A 26,509-nucleotide genomic window follows, 5' to 3' on the forward strand; every position below is an offset into this window, starting at 1 on the left:
CCGGTATCCGAAAACGGATTTTTTAACTTTTACCTGCACGTGCTATCACTTATACTCCGGCGCACGTACGGGGAGTTGCAATAATTCCTTACACATGTACCAGACAAAGCTTAGATGCTTGCAATTTCTATGTCTATGCGAAAAAGAAGGACATGAAATCTACAACTTCTTTGGCATGTTTGCCAGAAGGGAACGTGACGCAGGTAACGTCAAATTAATATCTTTCAGAATGTACTCCATAAAACGTTTAAGTGTAATGTTTTTAGCAAACTCATATGAAAGCTTTGGATCATTCAAGGTTTATAAAAAATGGTAGATGTATCTATTTCTTGCCCATGATTTTTATACGATTGTTCATGCGCAGACAGATACGTAAGAGCATTTTACAACGTTAAAAAATAATGTTACAGATAATATGTTAATTAGGATTTTTCATAGGTTCATTCCAGCAGGTAACAGAAATAACAACGCGTTGTATTTGTTAAATAGCCACAAACGATCTTATTAATGTTCTCGCATGAGTTTACTCAAGTAAGGTAGAATAAGCAGAAACGTATGGCTAACCCTACAGAACGTAATAAAAAACAAAGTATTAACGATTTTATTAAGTACTGAAGGAACTATTAGAATGTTTTATGAAATAAACGGTAAAATCAGATGGAAACGATAACAAATTTATTTTGGTATAAAATTCTAACGAATAACGAATAAAATTTAAAACTAGAAAAATCTGCTTGAATGACCCGCCATCGGTAATATTATTTATCACGAGCATAAAAGCGAACAACTATTCAGAGATGATTATTATGGGATTATGATAAAGCGCACAAGGAATATCTGCCTAAGGGAAAGAATGACTTCGTGAAAACTTTTGAATGGTAATTGGCTCGTTGTCACACGGAGAAACCGAAGAAACTTTTACGTAGACAACTAGTTTCACAGAGATTTAAACTTGTGTTAAACTACCAGTATTTAGCGTTTTTACCACTCGGCCACTAGTGGAAAAGCTATAAGGTATTTTCTCCCTCCCTACATCATGCCTTCGTGGTGTAACGGTAAGACACTCAGCGCGCATTCGAGAGGTCCAGCTTAAAACTCGGCGAGAGCTTTGTACATTTTCCATGTCTCCGGTATAAAAAAAAACTAATGGCTTTACAAAGCAACTCTGAGAGAATTATAAAATAAATACGAAGAAGTAATGAAAGAATCAACATATCTATCGAATATGAGAAAAGAGGGATTGAAGAAAACAAAGCATCACTGTTTATTCTTGATATGTTGAAAGATTTCAACAAAAAGAAAAAAAAAAAAAAGAAAACTAAACGTTGCAAATAGCATTCTTAGAGTTATTACTAAAGTGTAGTATCACGTAAATATTTCGGAATCCTTTGTACTTCAGTTAAGTTTACGGTATAAGTAAGCAAACTATTTTAACATACTTTCACGGTGCTAATTAAAGTGAATGAGACAGGAACGGTTTTCAAAAGGGCGTTTACCTAAATGACATCATCATATATTTGAGCCAATACGCGGTGGTATTGTTGAAGGAAATTATGATGAACGCATTTTGCGTGTAAAATATATGAACTCATGTAAATCTTGTATGTACGAAATGTACTCATGTAAAATCTTGTATCTACTTGTATATATTCCTATAAAATCTTGTATGTACTCATGTAAAATTTTGTACGTACGAAACTCATATTCATCGTAAGCAACATTGAAATTTCATTAACTTTACCTTGCCACATAACATTAGAATCATTCCACGTTAATAACGCCGAACACATGCCAAGTATTACTATCTTGAATCTTTAGCAAATACAACGATACCCAAATGAAATTTATTTAACGCTTTTAAATCGAAAAAGGTTTGCTAATATCTGGAAGCATTTAGTATTTTCTATACAGAAAGTTATAGAGATATTAGGTATTTTTTGGAAGTAGGCAAGATGAAAAATGAGCAATCGTCTTTGTCGGGAACCGAACTACGGGCCTCTGGAATACCGGTCCAGCGTGCAGAACCACTACATCATGAAGGCAAGCTAGGAAAGCGGGAGAGATGCCTTATAGACTCCCTCTTTTTAAAGGGAGACTGGGGTATTTAGGGGACCCAATCGCCTAAACCTGTGTGAGGAGAATCATCATCCAACATCCTTTTTAGTTCGGACGCCACTGTAGAGACATTAGGTAATTTGTGGAAGCAGGCAAGATGAAAAATGAGCAATCGCCTTCGCCGCGAATCGAACCACGAACCTCTGGAATACCGGCCCAGCGTGCAGAACCACTACACCACGAAGGCACGCTAGGAAAGCGGGAGAAATGTCTTATAAAGACTCCAAATTTACCACTTGCTCTTTCGCTCACGTGAATGCTCTTGATGTCATTCTATATGGCTATATGGCTACTGATCACGTAAAGAAAGCTTTCTGTGACCTTAAATATAATAACTAAATTTTTATTAGTACTTTACAGCGTTATTTTTGAACACAGAATGAAAGAAAATCTCAGAGTTGGATTGGCCATTCATCAGACCAGAATACGTCTTTGGCATCCTGGCCACCGAAAATACCGGATTTAATACCACGTGATAACTTCTTGCGGGGATGCATCAAGAACCAAGATTTTGTTCCTCCTATTCTTATAGGCGTAAAAAATCTTAAATAATGCAGTGCAGCACAGCTGCTGCGGCTGTTGACGCGGACAAGTTGAAAATTATTTAGAGAAAAACACTGACTCTTCTACTGATATCTGTCCAATTACAAGACTCCGAAGCAGAACTTCTGTAATTTAGCCACGAAAACTTCTAGATATATTCCCCATACTGTATAAACCTTTCAGCCGTTGAATTAAAATGAAAACTCTCGCTCCTGTAAAAATTTGAAAGTGTCTATTAAACTATTCTTGTATTTGCATAAATATTATTATTCCGCAAGCTACCAAAACGTAAGAAAACAAAACAAAACAGATGATTATATATTTAATTCTACTTATATGTGACCATTTTTCCTAATGCAAAAATTAAACTCAAAATAATGCTTATTATATCTATGAACAAAACCGATACCAGCTCCAACGGATATTTCCTTGCACCACTTTACCTTTCAAGACGCCAGACAAAACAAAAATATTTTATTTTTATTATGTCAGTACTTTTTTCGCGTCTTTCTTTCCTTCCTTTTATTATTGTTGCCATACCGGGTGTATAAATTGGTGGCTTATAATTTCCTGTTCCCCTCAAAATGTTTTCGGCCGCCCTCCTTCACTATTATTATTATTTAGCTTTTTTTTTTCTTTACAAGGAAAATCCTTTCAGTAGAAGCTCACTAGGCATGAAAAACGAATAATAAAATTATAAATATATATATACGTATTCGAACAGGATCAATCACTTATTCCTAAAACCTCTTTTTTTTATTTGAGGTGTTTTCACTGAATCGATCTCCGATCGCTGCCTTATAGTCGCAAACTGTCTGATTGATGAAAAAAAGCGGTTCTGATTCATAGCTGCAAGAGGGAGAAAGACAAGTTTGATATTTGGCGTGGAAAGAATGCGCCAAAACAGGGAGAAGGGATGAATTTTATTGTTGTTTTTATTTATTTCTTCCTTCTTTTTTTAGTAAGGGGAGTCAGGAGAGAGTGTATCGGAATTGATGAACAACAAGAAAGGCGCGTGTGAGGGGATGTCAGGAGGTTTGGCGTCGATGGAAAATATTCGCTGTTCACTGGGCCACGGAAAGCAAGTTTTTAAAAGAGGGATTGTTAAAAAAATGAACAGGAGTTTTACTGCTGGATAGCTGATCAAGTTCTTAGTGAATGTCATGCAACAACATGTTGCATAATGTGCTCTTCTAAATAAACGTCTACAATTTACGCAAGAAAGTGTTTTCTTGGACATTTAATTATTAATCTCTTTTTTTAAGTAATAAATATAACGTTTAATTAGGCTTTAAATTACGTTACACACACGAAAAAAAAAACACTTAAACGCGATTTTTAATGTAAATATTACTATGCATAAGATTAATAAAACTAAGTTTTCAAGTCTTCATGGGGAGGAGGGATTACGTACTAGATACAAAGCATTAAGCGATAAAATAACGTTAGATATCTGCAGATGTTCATTAAAAGTATCAGTAATCATCAGTTGACTATTATAAATTAAATGCTGTTTAAATTTATTAAATACATTACTAAAAATAAAATAAAGATTTAAAATATTGGGAAATCTGGTTTACTATTCTTAAATCTCCCATTAATCTCCCAGTACTGGTAGTTCGGTCCGAGGTTCGAATCCCGCGAACGGGCTGGCTGCATGGGCGTTTTCGTGGTTTTCCCCATGTGTAACGTGTATACGAGCCAGTTTCCCTTAGAAAGTCCTCCACGAAGGCATCCCTCCTCTTAGGCAGATAGCCCTCGAGGCTTTGCCATAATCACACACACACACACACACACCCATTAATCTCCCATTATTAAACAATAATTTTGTAATATGTAAAACAATTACTTACTGTTTTTGTTATAAATATCACACTGATAGTCTAACCTTATTCTGGATTATTATCCCCCCCCCAATGGCAGATTGTGCACAATTATAAATGTAACTCAGTCCATTAATCTATACAAGGCCAAATGTGGTGGTTTCTTTATTGGGAAGGCACCTAATAGGTGGGCCACCATCGCATTTCCTATGAAGGCACCGACAGTTACAACCATGCCTTCTCCGGGATTCGAACTCAGGCCCTTCGGTATCGCAGTCATCTTCCCTGACCACTATACCGACTGGGCGGCTTAAACAATAATATTATTTAAATAAAATTTATTTTACTTGGTTTTGTTTGGAATATTCTAATATATATAAATATCGGGTCGTATTATTCTCCGCGCTTTCTTGGTGCATTTTTGAACAAATATTTTCTTTATTGAAAATCAGTTTTAATCAAGTACATATTGACCATTATTATCTATGACTTTTGCCATTTTTCGGGTAGCTTCATAATTCCATCAATGAGGACTTCTGTAGTTTATCGTCGAAACACCTAGCCAAGTGAGTTTTAGCGATGCTTCAGTCGGCCAGATTTTTACCAACAAGAGTTTTGCAGAGACGTAAACAAATGATAGTCAAACGGAGAAATGTTCAGGCTACACAGCGGATGCATCAAAACTCCCAATCAAGTTCCGTCAATTTGTTTAGAATCGTCAAAGATGTAGGTTACTGCGCATTGTCATGATGAAACACAACTCTCTTTCTTTTGGTCAATTCTGGTCGCTTCGTTCAAACTGTCGAGTTGTGCACAGTACAGGGCCGAATTGATGGTTTCGCCAGATTACAGCAGCTCATAATGGACAATTCCTTACCAATCCCATCAAACACTCAATATAACCTTGTTTGGCGGCAATCCAGCTCTTTTCAAATGATTCCAAACTGTCATGTGGTTGATGTTTAGTGCATCCACTATTTCCTGACAGCTTGCGTGCTGGCCTTGCTCCACCAGTTGCAAAATTTCATCGACGTTTCAGTGACTGGCTGACCAGATTCACATGCATCTTTGACATCCAAATTTCTAGAACCGAATCCAGCAAATCACTCCTGGATCCTTCTTTCACTTACAGCATTCTCACCATACTATTCACAAATTTTTGGACATGTTTTTGTAGCGTTTTTACCTTATTTATAGTAGAAAGCATCACATAACGTATTTCTTCGGATATTTCACTAAATTTTAAATCAATATAACGTTTTACAAGAGCAACGAATTAGAAAACTACCTTCACAAACAATGGAAGCTGAATGTCACCTTTTAAGCACATGTACGTTTGTGACAATCGGGTGAGTGTTGCCGGATATATAAGCATCAACACCATTTACTGGCAAAAAGCCGCGGAGACTTTTTATATGACCAATATAGATATATGTATATATATAAATTATATATATTATGTATATATATAAATTCAAAATAAAGAAATTAAAAGTAAATTAGAAAGCCTATGACTTGCGCTAAAGCTGCAAAGCAATAAACCAATAATTCATAATAATTTATATTAAGAAAACGTTCCATATACCATCTTCAAGAAACACATTCTCAATTAAAACCATGAATGAAAAACAATTTTAGTCAGAATTTAAATTTGTATTTCAAATACTAATTTCAATCTCCCTGTTTTTAATTCCTGTTTAAATAACTGTCCTGTTTGTCCTTTTTTATTTTTAGTCCAAAGGGATTTGAATCCCGAAGGACTATTACTTTCGTTTTGGCATTTGCGTCGGACTCCTATAAATGTCGGTTCACTTTTCAAACTGTTGCCACCAAATGTTAGAGTCCTGCATTATATTTGAAGAAATTAAATAATGAAACATCTGCATAAATGTATGTATATTTCTCGCATTGTGATAAAACAACGGTACCTAGAGCCATCCAATTTTGAATGACGTAATCCTACTGCGAATATGGGCATCTGGAAGACAAAATTTGAAATTTGGAATTTGTTTCATTATCGATTTCCTATTTTGTAAAATTTCAACGAATTTTTGAGTAACAAACTCAACGATTTCAAAGCGAGCAATGACAACACTCTACGGGGAAAAAAAAAACTTTTTTATCTCCAGCACGCGGAACTTGTATCGGAAATCCTAAAGATAGGCTTATTTTAAAATTATTTTGCGACATTGCTCTTGAACTGAATTTTATGGTTTAATTGCAAAGAACATGATATTTAATAAATAAAGGTAACACACAAAACGTTACAAAAAGTCCCTTTGGACGTAATTTAAAATCTGAAACATTTCAGATTTTTTTTTTTAATTTTTTAGTCCAAAGGGACTTGAGTCCCGAAGGACTATTACTTTCGTTTTGGCATTTTGCGTCGGACGGATAAATGTCGGTTCACTTTTCAAACTGTTGCCATAAAATGTTAGAGTCCTGCATTATATTTGAAGAAATTAAATAATGAAAATCTGCGTAAATGTATGTATATTTCTCACATTGTCATAAAATAACGGTACATAGAGTCATCGAATTTTGAATAACGTAATCCTCCAACGAATATGAGCATGTGGAAGACCAAATTTGAAATTTGAAATTTGTTTTATGATCGATTTCCTATTTTTTAAAACTTTGACGAATTTTTGATTAACAAACTCAAGGATTTCAAAGCGAGCAATGACAACGTTGTGCAGAAAAAACATTTTTATCTCCAGCGCGTGAGTCTCTGTATCGGAAATTCTAAAGATATGCTCGTTTTAAAACTATTTTGCGATATTGCTGTTGCACTGGATCTTATGGTTTAAGTGCGAGGAACATGATATTTAATAAAGAAAGGTAACACACAAAATGTTAAAAAACGCCCCTTTGGACGTAATTTAAAACCTGAAACATTTCAGATTTTTCCCCCCCCCCGATTAAAGATTTTTTAACAGGGAGATTGAAATTACTATTTCAAATACACGTTTAAATTCTGACTAAATTTTTTTTTCATTCACGGTTTTAATTGAATTTGTGTTCCTTGGAGATGGTATATGGAAAGTTTCCTTACTATAAATTATTATGTATTATTATGTATATACATATATGTGTGTGTTTTTCCCTTAGTTATACCTCATCAAACTTCGTATCACACTATGCAAAAATGTTCACTGCCAAACTGATAAATATATGTTTGTGCATAATAAGACAAATATATGTAAATAAGATGTACGGCGCATTTTACGCTTTCAGGGTAATTCAGATGTTCAAAACCAAAAGGCATTTACAGCAACTATAATATGTGCACAACCCCTTCGAGCTTCTCTTCGCGGGATCTGTCGAAAGTGCATTTAAGGAGGCGAAATAAGAAGGGGCGTGGAAGCGCCAGCCAAAGTGTCAGAGTCATAAAACAAATCTTTAACGCAGTTACCGCTCCACTCAACTCCGATACACTAGAAGCTGATGCCAACGCTTTTGTTACAATTCCGCCCGACAACAACAAACAACGAGTTTTTTTCAGCGACTCCATTTATTACATTTATTTATTTGTGGACTTGTAATCTTTTTTTTTTCTCCCCATTTTATTTGCTATAGCTATTTTTTCCCTCTCTTTCTCTTCGTTTTGTGATTTTTGCCTTTGTTGATTTCGTTTTCTCTCTCGTCGGGTTTTCGAGTTTTGAGTTTGTTGCCTTTATTTATTTCTTTATCGCCCTCTAAGTCGGAATAAGTCGGAAAAAAGGCGAGTTTTTATTATTATTTCTTCGGCTGTTTTGAGGGTTAGTTTCAGAGAGAAATGATTTCGATATCGCCAGCCGATTTGTTCTGTTCAATAAGAAGGAGTTTATTTATAAGTGTTAGCTGTTACGGCTTTGTCACAAACTTTGACACTTCACTTTTCAGGTGAGGACAATACATTAGGAATCTAAGTTTTATTATTTGATCCCCGCATAGTTTTACACATGTGCAATATGTAAAATAACCGTTTTCTTAAAAAAGATAATTTAAAATATAATTGAAACAGAAATATGTTAATGCAAAATATAAAATCAAGCAAATAATAAGCTTATATTGGTGTAATGTTTAAATGAAACTTCATTGATTCCGACAGCAATTTGATATATGTCTCTCATTTTCAGCAGAAAAACACTTTTACATAAAACGTTAAATTTACAAATGGAAAAGTGTACATTCAAGTGCTCAACTACTTGATACATTACACTTATAAGGTATTTCTCCCGCCTTCTTAGCGTGTCTTCGTGGTGTAGTGGTTCTGCACGCTGGGTCGGTATTTCAGAGGTCCGTGGTTCGATTCCCAGCGAAGGCGTTTGCTCATTTTTCATCTTGCCTGCTTCCAAAAAGTAACTAATATCTCTGCTGTGGGGCCCGAACTAAAAAGGTGTTGGATGATGAGTCTCCTTCCCAAGGATTTGGCGGTTGGGTCCCCTAAAAACCCCAGTCGTTCTTTAAAAGGGAAAATATATAAGGGAAAATATAAAAGGGAAAATACACGCCTTACTAGCGTGTCTTCGTGGTGCAGTGGTTGTGAACGCTAGGCCGGTATTCCAGAGGTCCGTAGTTCTATTCTAGGTGAAGACGTTTGCTCATTTTTCATCTTGCATGCGTCCAAAAAGTACCTAATGTCTCTACACACTTTCAAATCCCTCTATTGCTACCAGTCATGGTTCCAGATGGTTTTTGAATTCTGTGGAAAAGGGGGTCTTACAGATGTAATATTCGAATGTTCAATATTGATGCAAATTAATTTTCTCAGAATCAATGGTTACTTTAAGAAATGGTCATCGCATGGAAGAAACACCAGAAGACGGTTCATCACACTCTTCGTATTTATTTTCAGGCTACTGATAGAGATGCCCATGGCAATAACAAAACTGCCATATCTTTTCCCTCTTCTGAGAGGCATTTTTTTAATATTTTAATAATGGCTCTCTTAGAATAGGTTATCTACGCTGGCGAAACATTTGGCAGTTGTAGGTATTATGATGTCTTATCTGTGGACTTCATGACGGAACTCACTGATATTCATATTACTCATTTGAAATCACTACCAGATCAGCCCGTTCAGTCGTTGGGAATTCAAACGAGGGCAAAATAAAGTGCTGAATGTTTTTATTCTTTCCACATCTTTTTACAAAATTTTCTACGTTCAAATCCAATTGACAACTATTTCTCCGTTTCACAAAGAGTATTCCGTACAAAAGAGGCGCATTAGCATCCTTTTAATGGTTGCTTGACACGTTTTAAAACTGCTTTTATGGCTGTTTGGCGATAGTAGACATGACAAATCCGTACTGGGTTTTGTTAAGTTCGTATATCGGCATATCTGAACCTGCAGTGGATACAGATAATCTTGAGTATTCGGTGGATACATATAGGTTTCAGTATAACGAATGGGTGTTCAATGAAAGCATAGCAGATAAATAATTCCCTTTTGAAGCAAAATTGGTAACAGCTATAAAGAAGCACTTGAAATAATACTGCAAACACATGATATTGAAAAAATATACAATGCTTCAGTATTTCACTAGTGGAAGACTTCAAGGACTACAAGTAAAATGTGTCCGATAAAATAGGGGCACTGGAGACTTTTACTGCGGTTACACACCTCAATATTTCAAACTATATGGGAAGACAGTAAATGATGACTAATATGCAAACTTCTTGAAAACGCATTTGCGAAGAGCCATGAGAAGAAAATACCAGATTTGCTCAAGGAACAAAGGTTTTTTTCTCCAGGATAACACCTCGGTGCATGTTATTGTTGTGTCATCGCAGCACTGCATGAATTTGATGGGACAGCATCAAAATACTTGATCTTGGGGCATTATTAGTTTTGCTCATAAGATGCTGCAAAAAGTGTAACGCATTGTGAAAGACTATATCGAAAAAAAAAAACAGAACAGTCATTTGGTTTTTAAGAAGAAAGAATAGGTCGTAAGAGTCATCAATTAGCCTATGTATACACTATACTGGTGTTAAAATCGCATTAGGATAATTTCTGAATGCTTTTTCCACTAAGAGGAACTGGAATTTCAACCGTCGAGTTACAGAATGACAGAATGTCGAGTTACAGAATTACTTAAAACACAGGCAACTTTTCTTCTCTATTTCTTTTACTCAGCATTTATGCTCATCGCCAATACGCAAATTAATGCTTTTTATCTAATACAAAGAATTATTAGAAGATTATGCTATATGTTAGCATACTAATTAAAACAGATGATATGTAAAAAAGATATGTATTCATATTAATACATTTGATTTCAGTTATTAGAAACAAACATATGATAATTCCTACTTGAATGTTAGATCATCAAATTATTTTATGGGAAAAAATTCTTATAAATTTTCTTTCATTTCGGTTATGAAGAATGGTAAAATTGTTCTATTTTCATATCCCTTTTATTTAATTTTTATTTACTTTTGATTATCTCATTTTTTATTAATACAGCAAAGAGCATGTACTTAAATTTTATTAATATCTAGTTTTTCGTATAAAAGTATTTTAACTCATTACTGAAAGAGAAAAATTTCGTTCAAAATTACTTATGTCTATCGCGATATAAGAAGTTTTTAAGCTATTTAATTCCCTTATATTTATTCCTCGTTTTTGTAATGAGTATTTATTGCAATGATCTTTAAAACTACCTTTGGGGAGACAAATAGATATTTGTCGCGAAACACGTAATGGTCCAACGATGTTCTTGCGCTGATTCGAATCAAGGACCTTCTAATGCTAGCTGGAGGAGATAACCACTTACACCCCGACAGAACGCGTGTCAGATCACGATAAGTACTCATAGCCTTGAAATATATATGGACAGTAATATAAAGATATTTCCAATTATATAATTATTTGTATGTAGTAAAGATTCGTAGACAGTTTTTTAATACTGAATCAGTTGAACTCCCACAAGGCGGTAAAGCATTTCCAAATATAGACTAGCACACTGAATTCATCAACAAATATTGTAAAAGAAAGAGTGCCACGGGCATGCTGCAAAAGATATTTCCTTAGTGAAAATTAATTTTTATAAATCTTTAGTCCTGTAATATTTATTTTTTATTCTACATTCACATTAAAAAACATTTACATGCACTTCGAATGTAACAAAATATTTCTACGCATTTTGGCCATCTCATCCGATTTCAGTACATTCAGATTCCACTTTAACTTCTATTCGCTATTAGTACAAGCGCATATATATCCTCAGTATAACGTAATTACCTACCAAATTCTAATTATTCGTTTAACACAGAGACTTAAAACTAACCAAAAATAATTTCTATTTAATCTCTTTATTTTTATATTTATATTTTATATTAGATCGGAAGTTTAATACGGTCATAAGGTATTTTCTCCCTTCTTCCCGCATGCCTTCGTGGTGTCACTGAAACCACATTCAACACGTATTAGAGAGGTCCAGGGTTCGAGTCCTGGCGAGGACACTGCATATTTTTAACCTCTACTGCTTCAAAAAACCTGCTCATAGAATAAGTATACTTCAGTCGCTAAATTAAAGCCGAAACCTCAAAACTGAATTCTCTTTAATTAAAAGAAGCACATAAAGATTTCAACAAATCAGTTGTCATCAAAACTGCAAAAGTTACCTAATTGATCCAATTACAGACAATTAAATTACGTTACAAAATGCTTCTCTACCTCACTCACACCAAGAAACACATTAAAAAAGAAATTTAAAATCACACGATTTTAAGTAACAACTGCAAATGAGCGAGACGAAAAAAATATACATATATATATCGACAAAGGAAATATTAAAAAAATACATAAAAAAAGGACGAGAAATCTCCAGCATTTTTTCCAACGACGGAATAAAAACTAACTTCCTTTTTCTATCTCACTACAGCGTTCGGTGTTATCTTGGAAACGGCAAACCCGATGGTGTCGTGTTACACGCGCATCTCTTACCATAGCAAATACAAGAGGAGAAAAAAAGAGTCGCGCATATATCGCTTATACCTCCATCGTCATTAGTGGGGCCATCAGGGCCGCCGTGGAGGGCTCTCGGGCCCGCCTGATGGCCCTAATTTCTCCCATTAGCTACCCAACAACCCATTTTTAAACGCATTTCACAATCTACAGTATCTAGTTGCACTGCCATTCGAAGAAGCGAAGCTGTCTCTATATATGAAAAGGGTGGATGTGTAGTTGCGTATGTGAAGATATTTATGGATATATATCTCGACGGCGATGCAGTACAGATATTAAAGAACATAGCGAGGTTTTTAATGCGGTTCGAGAGAAGATAGAAGATAGGAACGTGAGGTCGGCGAGCCAAAAGTCGTCACAAGGTTGTAATTATTTAATTAATTATTAATCTTTCTGGAGAGCCGTTTTGCCAAGAGGCGCAATTTCGTTTTTGGTGGAATTGGACTATTCCGGCTTCCCTCTTCAGAAAAGAATCAGCATTTAGATTTGTTTCGCTATGATGGAAGTTTATGAACTTTTAACTTTTCTTTTCTTTAAACGTATTTAAAATATATTTATGAAAACTTCAGATATAAATTTTAAATATGTATCATTATTTATTAAAAACATATAAAATGAAAGAAAAAATGAATGCATTCTGACTGATGATCGTTTTAATGGTTTTACAACATAAAAATTCTGGGATTATCATTTGCTCCCATGGTAGCAGCTCCCTCAAAGAAGGTTTTTAGGCATTGATTCCTTTTGTCATTTGTGTTATGGGAAATAATGTTCCTGTTATGTTCGAAAAATAAATTTTGGTTTCTGTTTAATTTTACAACCTAAATAGGATTTAGTTTAAGTTCTCAATTTCATTTTTATAGTATGTCTCCATACTATTTTCAATTTTTTACTAAGATATATACTACTGGTGGATTGCATTTGTTCTATACATTTATGATACACATATTTTATTTTGACTAAAAGTAAACTATAAATTACAAGAAGAAAAATACAGAATGTTTCCCAAGTCAACTCGATTTTTTCCAAATCAGTTCAGGTGCATAAAAGCACAAATACTTGCGCTTCTGAAGAATACGTATAGGTTGCGGCAATTTTCCTTTGCAAAGAAAGTCCTATTAAATCTTACAAACAGAATTTTAAAAAAGTCCGATAGTGCCATTCAAAACTAAAGAAAGAAAGTAGGAAAAAAAAATGAACAGCATCTGCAAAATTCAGTATGAAAAAATGAGCTTCGATGCACCATCCGAAAGTAAAATAAAATTTCATTATGTTTTCTGAATTTTAATGTTAAATATATAGTAGGAACACGTCTATATCATTGCATGTGTATACCTACGTTGGGAATTTATATTCATTCCTATTTGTCGTGCAATGGGAAACTAATGTCATGAAGATGAGATATAACGTGAGCAGCTTAATATATATAAGCAAGGTAAGAACAGCTAACCTATAAATATATCCAGATGACAATTTTTATTCTGCATATAAGTATTCTGTGGACTTATCTATTTACTACAGATGCCCTTCGATGGCAATCAATGTTTTCTGAAGAGTCTATGGAATTTCTGTGTCTTATGGTTCCCAAGAGAATGCAGGTGGTTTCCCTGTCAAGTTGGACAAGATTGGTGAAAAGTCTCGGTTTCGCCCCGAATACCTTGTCTGAAAGCTTGAAGATTTCCTGTATGAAAGTTTGATATATTTCCTCTATGAAAGGTTGAGGATTTTAATACGAATTATAATATTTCAATTCTTATTTTTGTTACTTATATTTTCTTACCACAAACCAAAGGAACAACTAACGTTTAAGTTACAAAGCTATTCTTAGGACTAATGCTTTACCATAAAATTTTATTATACTAACGAACACTAAGCGCCATCTGGATATACATGCATTCCACACAGAAACATCTTATGCAAGTACACGATGAATGTATGAAATGTAAAGGCTCAAAGATCCAGCTGAGTCAATATTTTGTTTATGAGTAATTTTCCCTATTTAATATGAAGTGTATCTTAAGATACGCGTAGAATATGATTCAAAAGGACTAACCTGTGGTTCTCCATCCTCCGGTTCAGCATTTCCGTTGGGAGTGTCCGCAGATCTTGGCGCTTGATTGGTCGAGAGATTGATCGCGACGTCTCCGTCTTCCTCATGGTCCATCATTCCATGTCCCGTCCTAGGAACCTACAACAAGACAGAAAACATCCATAAGTCCGAGAGCGAGGCAACATAAATTCTAAAATATTTGATCCAATAGATTAAAAAACTGTCTGCTGTACCATGGGGATGAAGATCATTTAAGCATAATATATACAATATTAAATTATGTAAAACATTTTTCAAAATGATTGTATATTATCGAGCACTGATAAGGCAAAAGACCAAGAAGACTTATTCACGAAACGACAGTATATGAAAGAATAAAAACTTTTGGGGGCATGGATGTAAAAGTTCTAAAACAGCATGCCAAAAATATCCCTCAGAGAAATATAGACAAAATGTAAAATCAAGTAAGGTGAAACAAGGTATAAATGGGAGAAATGTTTGCTTACGAAGCAAAATGCAACTCAGGTTTGTCAACAATTAAAATCTTCAGTTAGAAAATATGCTGCAATGTATGATAACATGATTTATCAAAGTCTCTAGAAGGATTTGAATACAGTTATATACTTGGTAAAAGTGTCTCCTCGAACAAAAGTGCTAAACAATCAGAATATGCACATTTAGTGAAAACTGCATACAGATACTGCGGTAATACAGAAACAAATAAACATTTCTAATAACAATAAAATTATGAATCGAAATAAAGCACGGAATGATTACACAATGAAATATTTTAACGGATATTTTTAATTGTTTATGAAAGCCATTATATAAGAAAGAGGCATCACTATGTAATATAAGAGCAGACACATAAATTATGATATATCTCTGAGTAAATTTTAAATAGAATTAAGATGGCAATACATACTGTTCTTATCCAAAGAGAAACAAGGCAACGTAAAATTTTAATTTATGCTACATAAACAATATTAGATTGATGATGAAGATTTCGAATAAAATTCGTTCTTTTTTGCTTAGCCCAATGATTTTCATATAAAATAGATGTTGCTTCTCTCACCTTCGCAAAATGTATTATTATTATTTCTGAAGAACAGGTCGGATATCCCTCAAAATCGATAGAGATTTATTCAAAATCTATATAGCATAAAATTGCTTTTCTGCCTAATTTTAAACGATTCTTTTTGAAAGCATGCATCAATAAATGTAATAATTTCATTAACAAAATGAGAAAGTTAAATGTGAAACATTGTTAAAGAAGTTTCTTATAAGTTTGTACAAAAATATTTAACATTTATTCAAATACCTATTCATTTTAAATTCTATTTTATACAAAATCCAATTTTTCAAATATTAACTGCTTCCTCTTACTTAAAATATTTCAAACAACAAAAAATAAATGAAAAATTTATTAAATGATTTATTAATAATAAGAAAGGTTGACAATAAGTCGTTAAATATGACACTATTATCTGAATGTTTTCGCGTTATATATTATTATTTAAATCACTTACTCATATTCTAAGGATCTTAAGTTTTACTAACGTTTATTTTATTTTAAATCTTTACTATCACTTCTTATTTTCTACTTCCGGCCAGAATTATAAGCGTGAAGGATTTTATGCAAAGTTGTCTGGCGAACGCCAAGTATTTAAGTGTGGCCTTTTTGCCAAGCAGGAGAGAGGAAGCAGTGAGTTCGAAGCAGGCCGCTTACCTTAGAAGTTACGCAGTTGCTATTTGCCTTCCAGGCCAGAGGTTTTAATCCTCTTGATAAATTAAACGTATTGTAGTGTTCACAGTCTCTGTGCTACATACGCTTCCTGTTATTATAAGGCCAATCTTATTCTAAAGTTAAATTAGAGTTTAGTTTTATTTTTATACCTTTTACGTTAGACCCCGAGTGGAGGGTCATTGTATTCCGAAGTACGGAAGTCATTGTATATAAAGAAAAATAAAGGGTCTTGTATACCCTTCGTCTGTATCCTGTCTACTTACTACAATTAGTGAACATAGCTTTAGTAAGCTCTCTGTTCCTAGTCAGGTCATTGTATGTTTCCGAAGAAGGTTAGAAGAAACATTGAACCTGATAGTGGCGCCCGACGAAGAATAACCATGGCCGAATTTCAAGAAGAACCTGTGCTGCCTGCAGAAACGGCTCAGAATCCAGAAATGCCAGCTGCCGCTCTGGAAGGATTTGGGTACATCGTCCAGACCATGCGCGCTTCGATGAAACCAGAAGCAACGTTTAATGGAAACTCACAGGTAACCAGTTTTTTGGAAAAATTGGATGACCACTTCATGCTCTACCCCGTGCACGAGTTTCAAAAAGTTACCTTAGCTACCAGCGCTTTGAGGGGCCAAGCGCTTAACTGGTTCAAATGTATCGGCAGAAGTCTCTTGGGTCAAGCAGGAAGTCCCACCTATACTTACGAAAATTTCAAGACTGCCCTACTAAAAGCCTTCCCTGTTGTAAGGGATCGTGCGAAATTAGAAACAGAACTTTTCAGTATATATCAACAAAGAATGGAAAACCTCTCGAGCTTTATTTTAAGAAAAATTCACGTTTTCAAGCTCTTGTATGGAAACCGTCCGGATCCTGAAATAATTCAAGTGATTTTGCCGAGGTTACTACCCCAAGTGCAAGACGTTATTGAATTACGAAATCCGACTACACTGGAAAAGTTATTTGAGCTAGCAATGCAGTTTGAAAGTAGAAGAACGGCGGACGTCGAAAGAAGACGCCAATATCAACAGCGAAACCAATTTGGTACGCCAAGACTACAGCAAACTCAAGCACATGGCTACGTAGAAAAAGCGAATCAGTGGGCAAGGAAACCCGAGCATTCAAAAACAGCCGGCGAACGTCGACAGTTCAATAGCAACCCAGGAAAAAAGTCTCAAGGCCAGTGGAGAAAGAAGGAAAGCACCGAAAGGAAAAATAATTTAAACTAAAACAGATTTCTGCTGACGAGAGGGTGCGGAAATCTGAAGGCCACGAAAACCCCTCTTCCTACAAGTTAAATACAGTAATGGTGAAAAATTTAACTCTTCCGAAGATTGAAGTCTTGGTAAATAATATCCCGGCCACCGCACTCCTGGATACCGGCGCGCAGTGTTCCTGTGTGGCAGAAGTCTTTTTTAGAAAGTATTTTCGCAAATACCGCATATATAATGCGGATAATACAACAGTATTAGCGGCGCAAGGAGAACAATGTAAGTGCGTAGGTAAAGTACCTTTGTACATCCGTATCAAGGACGAACAAGTAAAGGTGATGTTTTTTATAGTAAAGAATTTGCAAGCAAATTTAATCCTAGGAATAGACTTTCTTTCAGACGCACAAGCTACACTGGATTTTAATGCAGCGTCCCTTAGGCTGACGATGAAACCAGTGCATGCAGAAAAGGTTGAACCGCCAAGGTTAAATCTTGACCACCTGCCTAATGACGAGCAAGATAGAATCCGACAAGTGGTAAGTGAATTTGCTTCCTTATTTAGTGATATTCCAGGATTTACTCAGGTTACTAACCATAGTATTGACACCCGAGATGCATTGCCGGTTCGTCAAAAACCATACCGGTATGATAAGAATAAGGAAAAAATTATAGAATGGCATATTACCGATATGCTACGTAAAAAGATCATAACGCCTATCTCAAGTAGTTATGCTAGTCCGGTGGTTTTATGTAAGAAAAATAATGATTATCCTTTGGAGCATCCAAAAAGGTGGAGATTCGCTATTGATTACCGTAAATTAAATTCCATAACGAAATATCCGGTATATCCGTTACCGATCATAGAAGAAATTTTAAGGAACATAAAATCAACCAAATTTATGACGACTTTAGACTTAACGAATGGTTATTTTCAAATAGGGGTCAGGCCTGAGGACGTGCCTAAGACTGCTTTTATAACCAAGTCTGGCACTTATGCATTTTTGCGTATGCCGTTTGGCCTTTCAGGCGCCCCAGCAACATTTCAGCGATGCATGGACATTGTGTTAAGACCTGTTCTTGGAAAGTCCACATTTATCTATTTAGACGATATCATTATTACTAGTGATAATCTCGACCAACATATACAGGATTTAAGACAGGTGTTTTCTTTATTAAATGAGGCCGGTCTAAAAGTTAATGTCGAAAAGTGCGAATTTGCAGCCCCTGAATTAAAATATTTAGGTTACAAAATATCGCAAAAAGGGATCGAGACAGATGAATCAAAAATAATCGCTGTACAAAAGTATCCGACTCCAAACACGGGAAAGAAGCTCTCTTCTTTTCTAGGACTTTGTTCATATTATAGGTCCTTTATAAAAGATTTTGCGGCTATCGCTGAGCCATTGTTAAAATTAAAAAGGAAAAAGGCAAGATTCTCGTGGGCGGCTGAAGCCAATAGTGCTTTCGAAAAATTAAAACAAGCATTAACGCAAGCCCCTGTGTTGAAATTTCCTGAAAAGGATGAAAATTTAGAAATTTCAGCGGATGCTTCGGATTATGCGGTAGGAGCGGTACTTTCGCAAAATCAGCAGCCCGTGGCATTTTTTAGCCGAACTTTAAATCAAACACAAAGAAACTATTCCGCGACCGAGAGAGAGGCACTTGCAGTTCTGTTAGCAGTGCAAAAGTTCCGAGTCTATTTTGGAAAGGCGCCGATAACAGTATATTCTGATCATGCGGCGGTAACTAGATTGTACTCAGGGAAAAATTTATCCCCAAGGTTAATAAGATGGGCACTCAAGCTGCAAGAATATAATCTGGTAATCAAGCATACCCCCGGAAAGGAAAATATCGTAGCAGATGCCCTATCACGAATTAAATTAGACGAACAGGGTAATACCGTAAAAGTTGCAATGCTGACAGCGTGTACAATAAATTCCCGAGAAACTGTAATAACCGAACTGGGTAAGAATCCTGAGTTTGGAAGTATTTATGAGTATTTGAAGGATCCTGAAAATTTTAGCCACCAAGATATTGCGGCGATAAGAAATAGGGCGGCCCATTACGAACTAATAGATGGTCTATTATTCTACACAAAAACTACGAATTCCAACAACGAATTTCGACCTGTTATCCCAGCTAGTCTTAGATTAAATATCCTGCAAGAGCTCCATGACAGCCCTTTAGCTTCTCATGCTGGTATTCGAAAAACTATCCAACGCGTACGCGAGGCAGTCTACTTTCCTGAACTGCAAAAGTTAACAAGGGCGTATGTCCAGTCCTGCCCAACATGTCAAGCCGTTAATTATATTAATTTCCGCCCGGCCGGGTTTCTAAATAGTATTAAATCCGAATTTCCAAATGAAATAATCGGCATCGATTTATTGGGCCCTTTCCCAAAAAGTCAGTTAAACAAAAGTCGCTATCTCCTTGTTATGGTTGATCATTTTAGTAAATGGACCGAAATTGTTCCCTTAAAACGAGCCTCCGCGAAATTAGTTACTGATTCTATTTTAAATAAATATATTTTAAAATACGGGGCGCCCCTAAAAGTTATATCGGATAATGGTCCTCAATTTGTAAGTAATATATTTGAAGACATGTGCCAAAAACTGGGCATACGTCATTTAAAAATGGTCCCGTATCGGCCGCAATCAAATATAGCGGAACGGGTCAACAGAAATATAGTGAAAATTATCCGTAGTTATGTTAAAAATTTTCATAAAAGCTGGGATAACTATGTCAATGAATTTGCTTTCGCCCTTAGGACCGCAAAACATGATACAACGGGCAAAACTCCTGCTGAGTTATTTCTAGGCAGAAAGGTTATAACACCGTTAGATAAACTATTTTATGTGCAACAAAGAGCCCCAGAATTTAAAATGGGTGATATAGAAAAACTAATAAAAGAAGCAAAAAAGAATACGGAAGTAGCACAAAGAAAACAGAAGTTATACTATGATCTGAAACGACGGGGAGTAACTTATAAAGTAGGGGATGAAGTTTTAAAAATCAAGCATTCACTTTCTTCAGCACCAGAAGATAAAACTGCCAAATTTTTTCCACGCTTTGAAGGACCATATGTTATAGAAAAAATAACTCACGCTGTTGTAATGTTAAAGGCAAGAAATGGTGAAACCTGTTCCGCAAATATTGATCAAATTAAACCCTACTTCGATCCTAATAAAATGAAAATCTTTTCAGATCTTTTGCAGGATCCGGTACGGCAGACACCGCAGGTACAAGTTCCAGAGGTGGGAAAACGACAAGTACAAGGGCAAGCCAATGAGAGACAGAAGCAAGTGAAAAGAAAATTGCCCCGCGAAAAAACTGAAGGTAAAAAGAAAAAGAAGCCGTTCCACCGTCCAGAAAACAGAGTGCACGAACACCCCCAGAATGAAGAAGGGAGAAGGACGACGTATGTGGAAAGGACCGGGAGAAAGGACGGCAACTATAACCCGGCTGTGAAACGGAAGATTGACTCATCCGACAGAACTCTCCGCAGCAAAAGTCGCCGAACTGCGGAAGGGCCATCAGCGGCGGAGGAAAAAGTACAAGAAAAATTTGAACGGCCAACAACGAGGTCCAAGCAGGATCACGACAGAAGTTTCCCGGTTCCACCAAGACCAGCTGCCTTCAAACGGCCAAGACCACAAGCAGAGCACAAAAGGAAGGTGTTCAAGGGTGGCCGTACTGGTGAAAAACGGAAGCTTCCAGAGGAAAGCACTGAAGGGCGAGCCCGTACAAGAAGGAGGATCAACCAAGCTACTATCAGCTATACCTTTAAAGACTGGGCCCAGAAAAGGATGTCTGAATATTACAAAGATAAGTAAAATTTTATGTTACTTTACAAACTTAAGTTAATCTTTCATTCTTACTGCAAGTGGCAGATTTCAAGAAGTTTTACCTCATGCGAGGTCTACCTTTATCGCCAAAAGGGCGAGAAATGAGTTGTGACCGATTTTCTTATTATGTTTTTCAATTACTCGCGCGTAAAACTAAAGTTGATGTATAATAGCGTTGTGTAAAGACTTAAATATTGTAAAAAGTTATTGTATAAATTTTATTTAAAACATTCTAGCAAGAAAGAAGTTTTAGTCTGAAAGACTTTTTGAAATGTAGTATTATTTCAATGTAGAAAGAATTGGCACTTGCTTTGAAAAGAATAGAAGTTAACAATGTACTACTAATGTATGTTTTCAAATGTGTAAAATTAACGGCATGTTGATATGTTCTTGTATACATGTGAACTGTTATTTTGAATGTTAAGAAATACCGTGATATGGTAAAAGTAAAAGTAATGTTAAAAATTTGTTATTCGTGTGACTGTAAAGATTAAATCATGGTGAATATGTGTTAAAGGTTGAATGATGTAGTTAGGCTCTCTGACGCTACACTTTAGAGTTAGCCACTTTCAGAATAGTACCTCAGGGTTTAGAGTTGAAAGTAGGGTGTGTTAAGAGGTTCTCGTATGTTGAATTTTAACACGTTAGTGTTTTGATTGTAGGAGGAAGTGTGGCACACGTAGACAGAAACACATACGTGTTTGGTGTTCTTTTACAACACATGTCAGAGAGCACGGGGAGAGATAATTAAAATAATCATGAATGAAATAAGAATGTTAAGAGAAGTATATTCTATATGTTAATTGCAATGTCATTCTGTAACATTTCATTAAACTAGTTTTCCTTCCAGATCTCTGGAAGGAACCAGAATTGAATAAAACTCCTCTTTAGATGCAGTACAGATGAAAAAAAAAAGATTGTTGTATATCCCGGGAGCTGCTATTGTAACAAATTTCTTTCTTTTAAATTTTCCAGTTTCTAGCTAAGTTATGATTGTAAAAGGTTGGCCTCGCGTTAGTTTTTAGAGCTAAAAGTTTTCAACAAGGTCGTTTTAGACCTCAGTTTCAAACAAATTAACTCTGGCGGGAAGTATGTAAGGATCTTAAGTTTTACTAACGTTTATTTTATTTTAAATCTTTACTATCACTTCTTATTTTCTACTTCCGGCCAGAATTATAAGCGTGAAGGATTTTATTCAAAGTTGTCTGGCGAACGCCAAGTATTTAAGTGTGGCCTTTTTGCCAAGCAGGAGAGAGGAAGCAGTGAGTTCGAAGCAGGCCGCTTACCTTAGAAGTTACGCAGTTGCTATTTGCCTTCCAGGCCAGAGGTTTTAATCCTCTTGATAAATTAAACGTATTGTAGTGTTCACAGTCTCTGTGCTACATACGCTTCCTGTTATTATAAGGCCAATCTTATTCTAAAGTTAAATTAGAGTTTAGTTTTATTTTTATACCTTTTACGTTAGACCCCGAGTGGAGGGTCATTGTATTCCGAAGTACGGAAGTCATTGTATATAAAGAAAAATAAAGGATCTTGTATACCCTTCGTCTGTATCCTGTCTACTTACTACAATTAGTGAACATAGCTTTAGTAAGCTCTCTGTTCCTAGTCAGGTCATTGTATGTTTCCGAAGAAGGTTAGAAGAAACATTGAACCTGATAATATATTTATTTATATATAATATTTTATATTATATAAAATAATTAATGTATTTCGGTAGATTTTATCACAAATTATTTAATATTTACAAGATCCGCATTACAAGACTTACAAGATTTAATATTTACTGAAATCAGCTGCCTGGTATATTACTTTTAGAAGTTTGAATAATTATTTAATGCCATTTCAAAAAAAATTCAAAACCTCACTGTAAGGCAGCAAAAGAAGAACTTAAAACTATAGCATGAAGAAAGAAAAATGAAGTCGCTAATAAAAACGTTTTATTGCAAAGTTCGTTTAAATTTTAGTCATTTTAGATTTTAAGAGTATCGTAGAAACAAAATAAAAATGTAAGTATTTCCATTCTTATATAAAATGCGATGGTTATATGATTGCTTCCTATTCGACTGCGTAAAATGAAGGATGCACCTCATGCTAAGGACAATTTTAAAAAGTCCCTCTTATTTCCATTAATACTAATGAATTAGGTAGTAGTATTCCTTAATATCATTTTTATTATATCCTTTTTTTCCTATGAAGGCCAGGTGAAACCAATAGCTTTATTTTGCCCATAATACTTATATAAAAAATCCTAAAAAATTGTTAAGCCTAGGGAAAAAATTACTGCAAAAAATTTCATATACAGGTGGTGACGACGATCTCACCTTCTGGAATACACTCCTCATCCATTCGTCTTCTGCTGCTGTCTCATTCAACCCCCGACTGCGCGATCCACTTAGCCAGAGCAAGGGGGGGGAGGAACAAAAAATGCCCACCCCTCGCTTAGCGTCAATTAAGATTAGCTCTAATCAACAATGGTGTCATTAAAGATCCCGCAATGAGCTATAAATTTTGATAAGCGTCGAGTCTTAGACTTCATTAGGGCCAGCGGTCTCAAAGCGGGGTGCTTATATACATCCCTTTAGAAATATACCTTCGATCGTTCTCCTCCCCCTCCTCACACCTCAACTACCTCTTCCCCAGACATCCCTCTTTGGATAGGTCGTTTATCGTTCCAATAAGCGATAGACCGAGAAGCTCTCGTTAAAATACATTTAAGGTTAATTTTTATATCGTACGGTGGCCGTGAGATCTGATTGATTTGAAGCACTTATCGTGCATGTTTCTTGAACTAGAAGTTGGATCTGGTGAGTAAGGTGGGCGTTAACTAAATCGATGAATGGCTATTGATGAAGAGATCTCAGGAAAACTTTGCGCAACTCGCATAAATACGGAAGACAGTTTAATAATGTCATTAGAGCGGTTCAAAGGTGAGAATCTAAAGCGCGCAAACAGAGCCTACATTTAAAAAGTCAGTTATACCACACAGAGAAAATGAAATTTGAAGTAATAATTCACGCATATTTCTTGAAGTACATTTCAACAGTGTAAGATATTAACATGTATTAAGTAAATTAATAATGTTTATAACATGTGCTGTTCGATAACAGACCAATAACTCCTCCAGGAAAATTAATAAACATTATAAAGTCAAAAATAAATACAAAAAAGTATAAATAAATATACAGGTATGCCTTAAACCAGGGTTTCTTAAACGTTTTTCAGTCGCGACCCCTTTTTATCACTAAGATGTTTTAGCAACCTCCAGGATATTTTTTAAAAATTGTGGGACCCCCATAAGTATTGTGCAAATACGACACCTGTGTAAATGAAACTGTCAATTCTTTCACGTGTACTGTAATATAATATTACAGTTTTGGGTCATTAACTTTAATTTCTAATTTTAACACATAGAACAATGTGAAAATTTTAAATAAGTAACAGACGAAATAACAGCGTCACGTGCAAAGCAAGAAAAATGAACGTTTATATTATAAAAAGAAAGCGTCAAAATTTTTTCTTTTTTTTCTTTGTCTGTAATATGTTACCTTTATCTATTTTCAGATACATTGTGTAAAAATATTTGGTAATTGTAAAATTATTATAATAAGTTAAAGAAATACCAAAACTGCAAATATTTTGGCTATCCCCCCCTGCTGCAGGTCCCGCGACCCCCTTGGGGGTCGCGACCCACAATTTAAGAAACCCTGCCTTAAACTGAATGATATTTTAGACGTACAAAAAATACGCAAGATAAAGTATAAAAATTAGGTAGAAAATGCATCCATAAGATTTGACTTGAAACTTAATTTATATTGGTACTTGGTACAGAAAAGTACGTAAATTATTAAAGAAATTTTTAATTAAATACATTTTAATATATTAATATCATTTTGTTTTCATTTTGGAAAATCCCATTAAAATATAAACAGATTAAAAGCCTCAATAAAATAAATTTGAAACTAGGTTTCATTTTTAAATAAAAGCTTTCACATTACTCGAATATTTAAATGGAAGATATGGAATTTTTTAAACACAATTTAAAATTTTAAGTTCCTTAAAAAACCTTGGCAGAAGAGTATTTAATAAAGTTAAAAGAGACAAAAACACTGACAGAAAGTTTTATGAGCAAAAGACAATGTTACGAAATGACATTTGAATAATATTTATGTATATTATGAATTAGATTTACATTTGCATATGAATTATATATTACTCAATTGCATTGAAATACCAGTTACAAAATTCTAAAGTTTGTTTTTGAAAAGCATTACAGTGTCAGAATATAATTGATTTGTTTTCAATTGAAACTATCCATAATATAAACCAATTAAAATACAGCTTTAAAATTTAATAAAAACATTTAATACTTACGGCAAACTCAGCTATTCTAATCGTTTAGCCAAGATTAATTAACTGCATTGCAACAAAATTACATTGATAAAATGGTTTATGCGTAACTGCTTTAAAACTACTTACGCAGATCGTTTTCTTTTCTAGATGTAAGAATGTAAACAACTTTGCCTTTTAAAAAATTCCAGACCGTGGAATCTGAAAGTTTACCAAAAAACGAGGGCATTACTTTTTCTTAATCTTTATTACCAACTGGCCTTCTTTTCTTATGTATTAAATAACTTACTTTTCACATGACAGTAATTTTTACAATTCAGAAAGCTACTTTTCCCTTATAAACTATTAAAAATTACGCTTTTTGTTAATTTAGTCAGCTATTTTATATTCCATATTGGTATAAATAGTATAAAACATAAAGCTGCACAAAAAATAATATAAACAGCTATTAAATTAATTTAGATCAAAGTAAATGTAACAGAAAAAAAAAAAAAAAAAAGATTCAGTTTATAAACTTAGTTGGCAAAAACGTTATACATACACAGCATATTTTATAATCAGGGGGGGATTCAGATCAATGCAAATAAAATTTACACATTAGCTAATGGAAATTAAATTGAATTAAATATGTAAAAACTTAATTCGACAGTTTAGCTTAATGCAGTAAAAATGAAAACAGGATTATGATTTTAGTTTTAGACCGCATGTTAATGAAAACTATTTCACTTGTTTAAGTTAGCTTAAACAGGAATGAATTACGTATTTATGAAAATTAAGAACAAATTTATTGTCTAAAAAAGTTCATTCAATAGTATATATATATGTTTTAAGGAAATAAAAGTATTTTACTTTTTTTAACTGTGACGTTGTAAATTTG

General features: G+C 34.7%; 1 protein-coding gene across 8 annotated transcripts in view; it reads right to left on the bottom strand.

The window, feature by feature from the left end:
* Nucleotides 1–26,509, bottom strand: part of LOC118191585 (forkhead box protein P4-like) — an 821,276-nt gene that overhangs the window by 207,426 nt on the left and 587,341 nt on the right. For all 8 annotated transcript variants that reach the window (XM_085825723.1, XM_085825722.1, XM_085825716.1 and 5 more), the window contains one exon: nt 14,492–14,626. In XM_085825723.1, the coding sequence (XP_085681849.1) occupies nt 14,492–14,605 (114 nt within the window). In that variant the 5' untranslated portion in view covers nt 14,606–14,626. The remainder of the gene's footprint in view (nt 1–14,491; nt 14,627–26,509) is intronic.

This window comes from Stegodyphus dumicola, chromosome 10 (assembly GCF_044657685.1).
Source record: "Stegodyphus dumicola isolate Sdum_Otavi_A_Nest chromosome 10, ASM4465768v1".
Taxonomy (NCBI): domain Eukaryota; kingdom Metazoa; phylum Arthropoda; class Arachnida; order Araneae; family Eresidae; genus Stegodyphus; species Stegodyphus dumicola.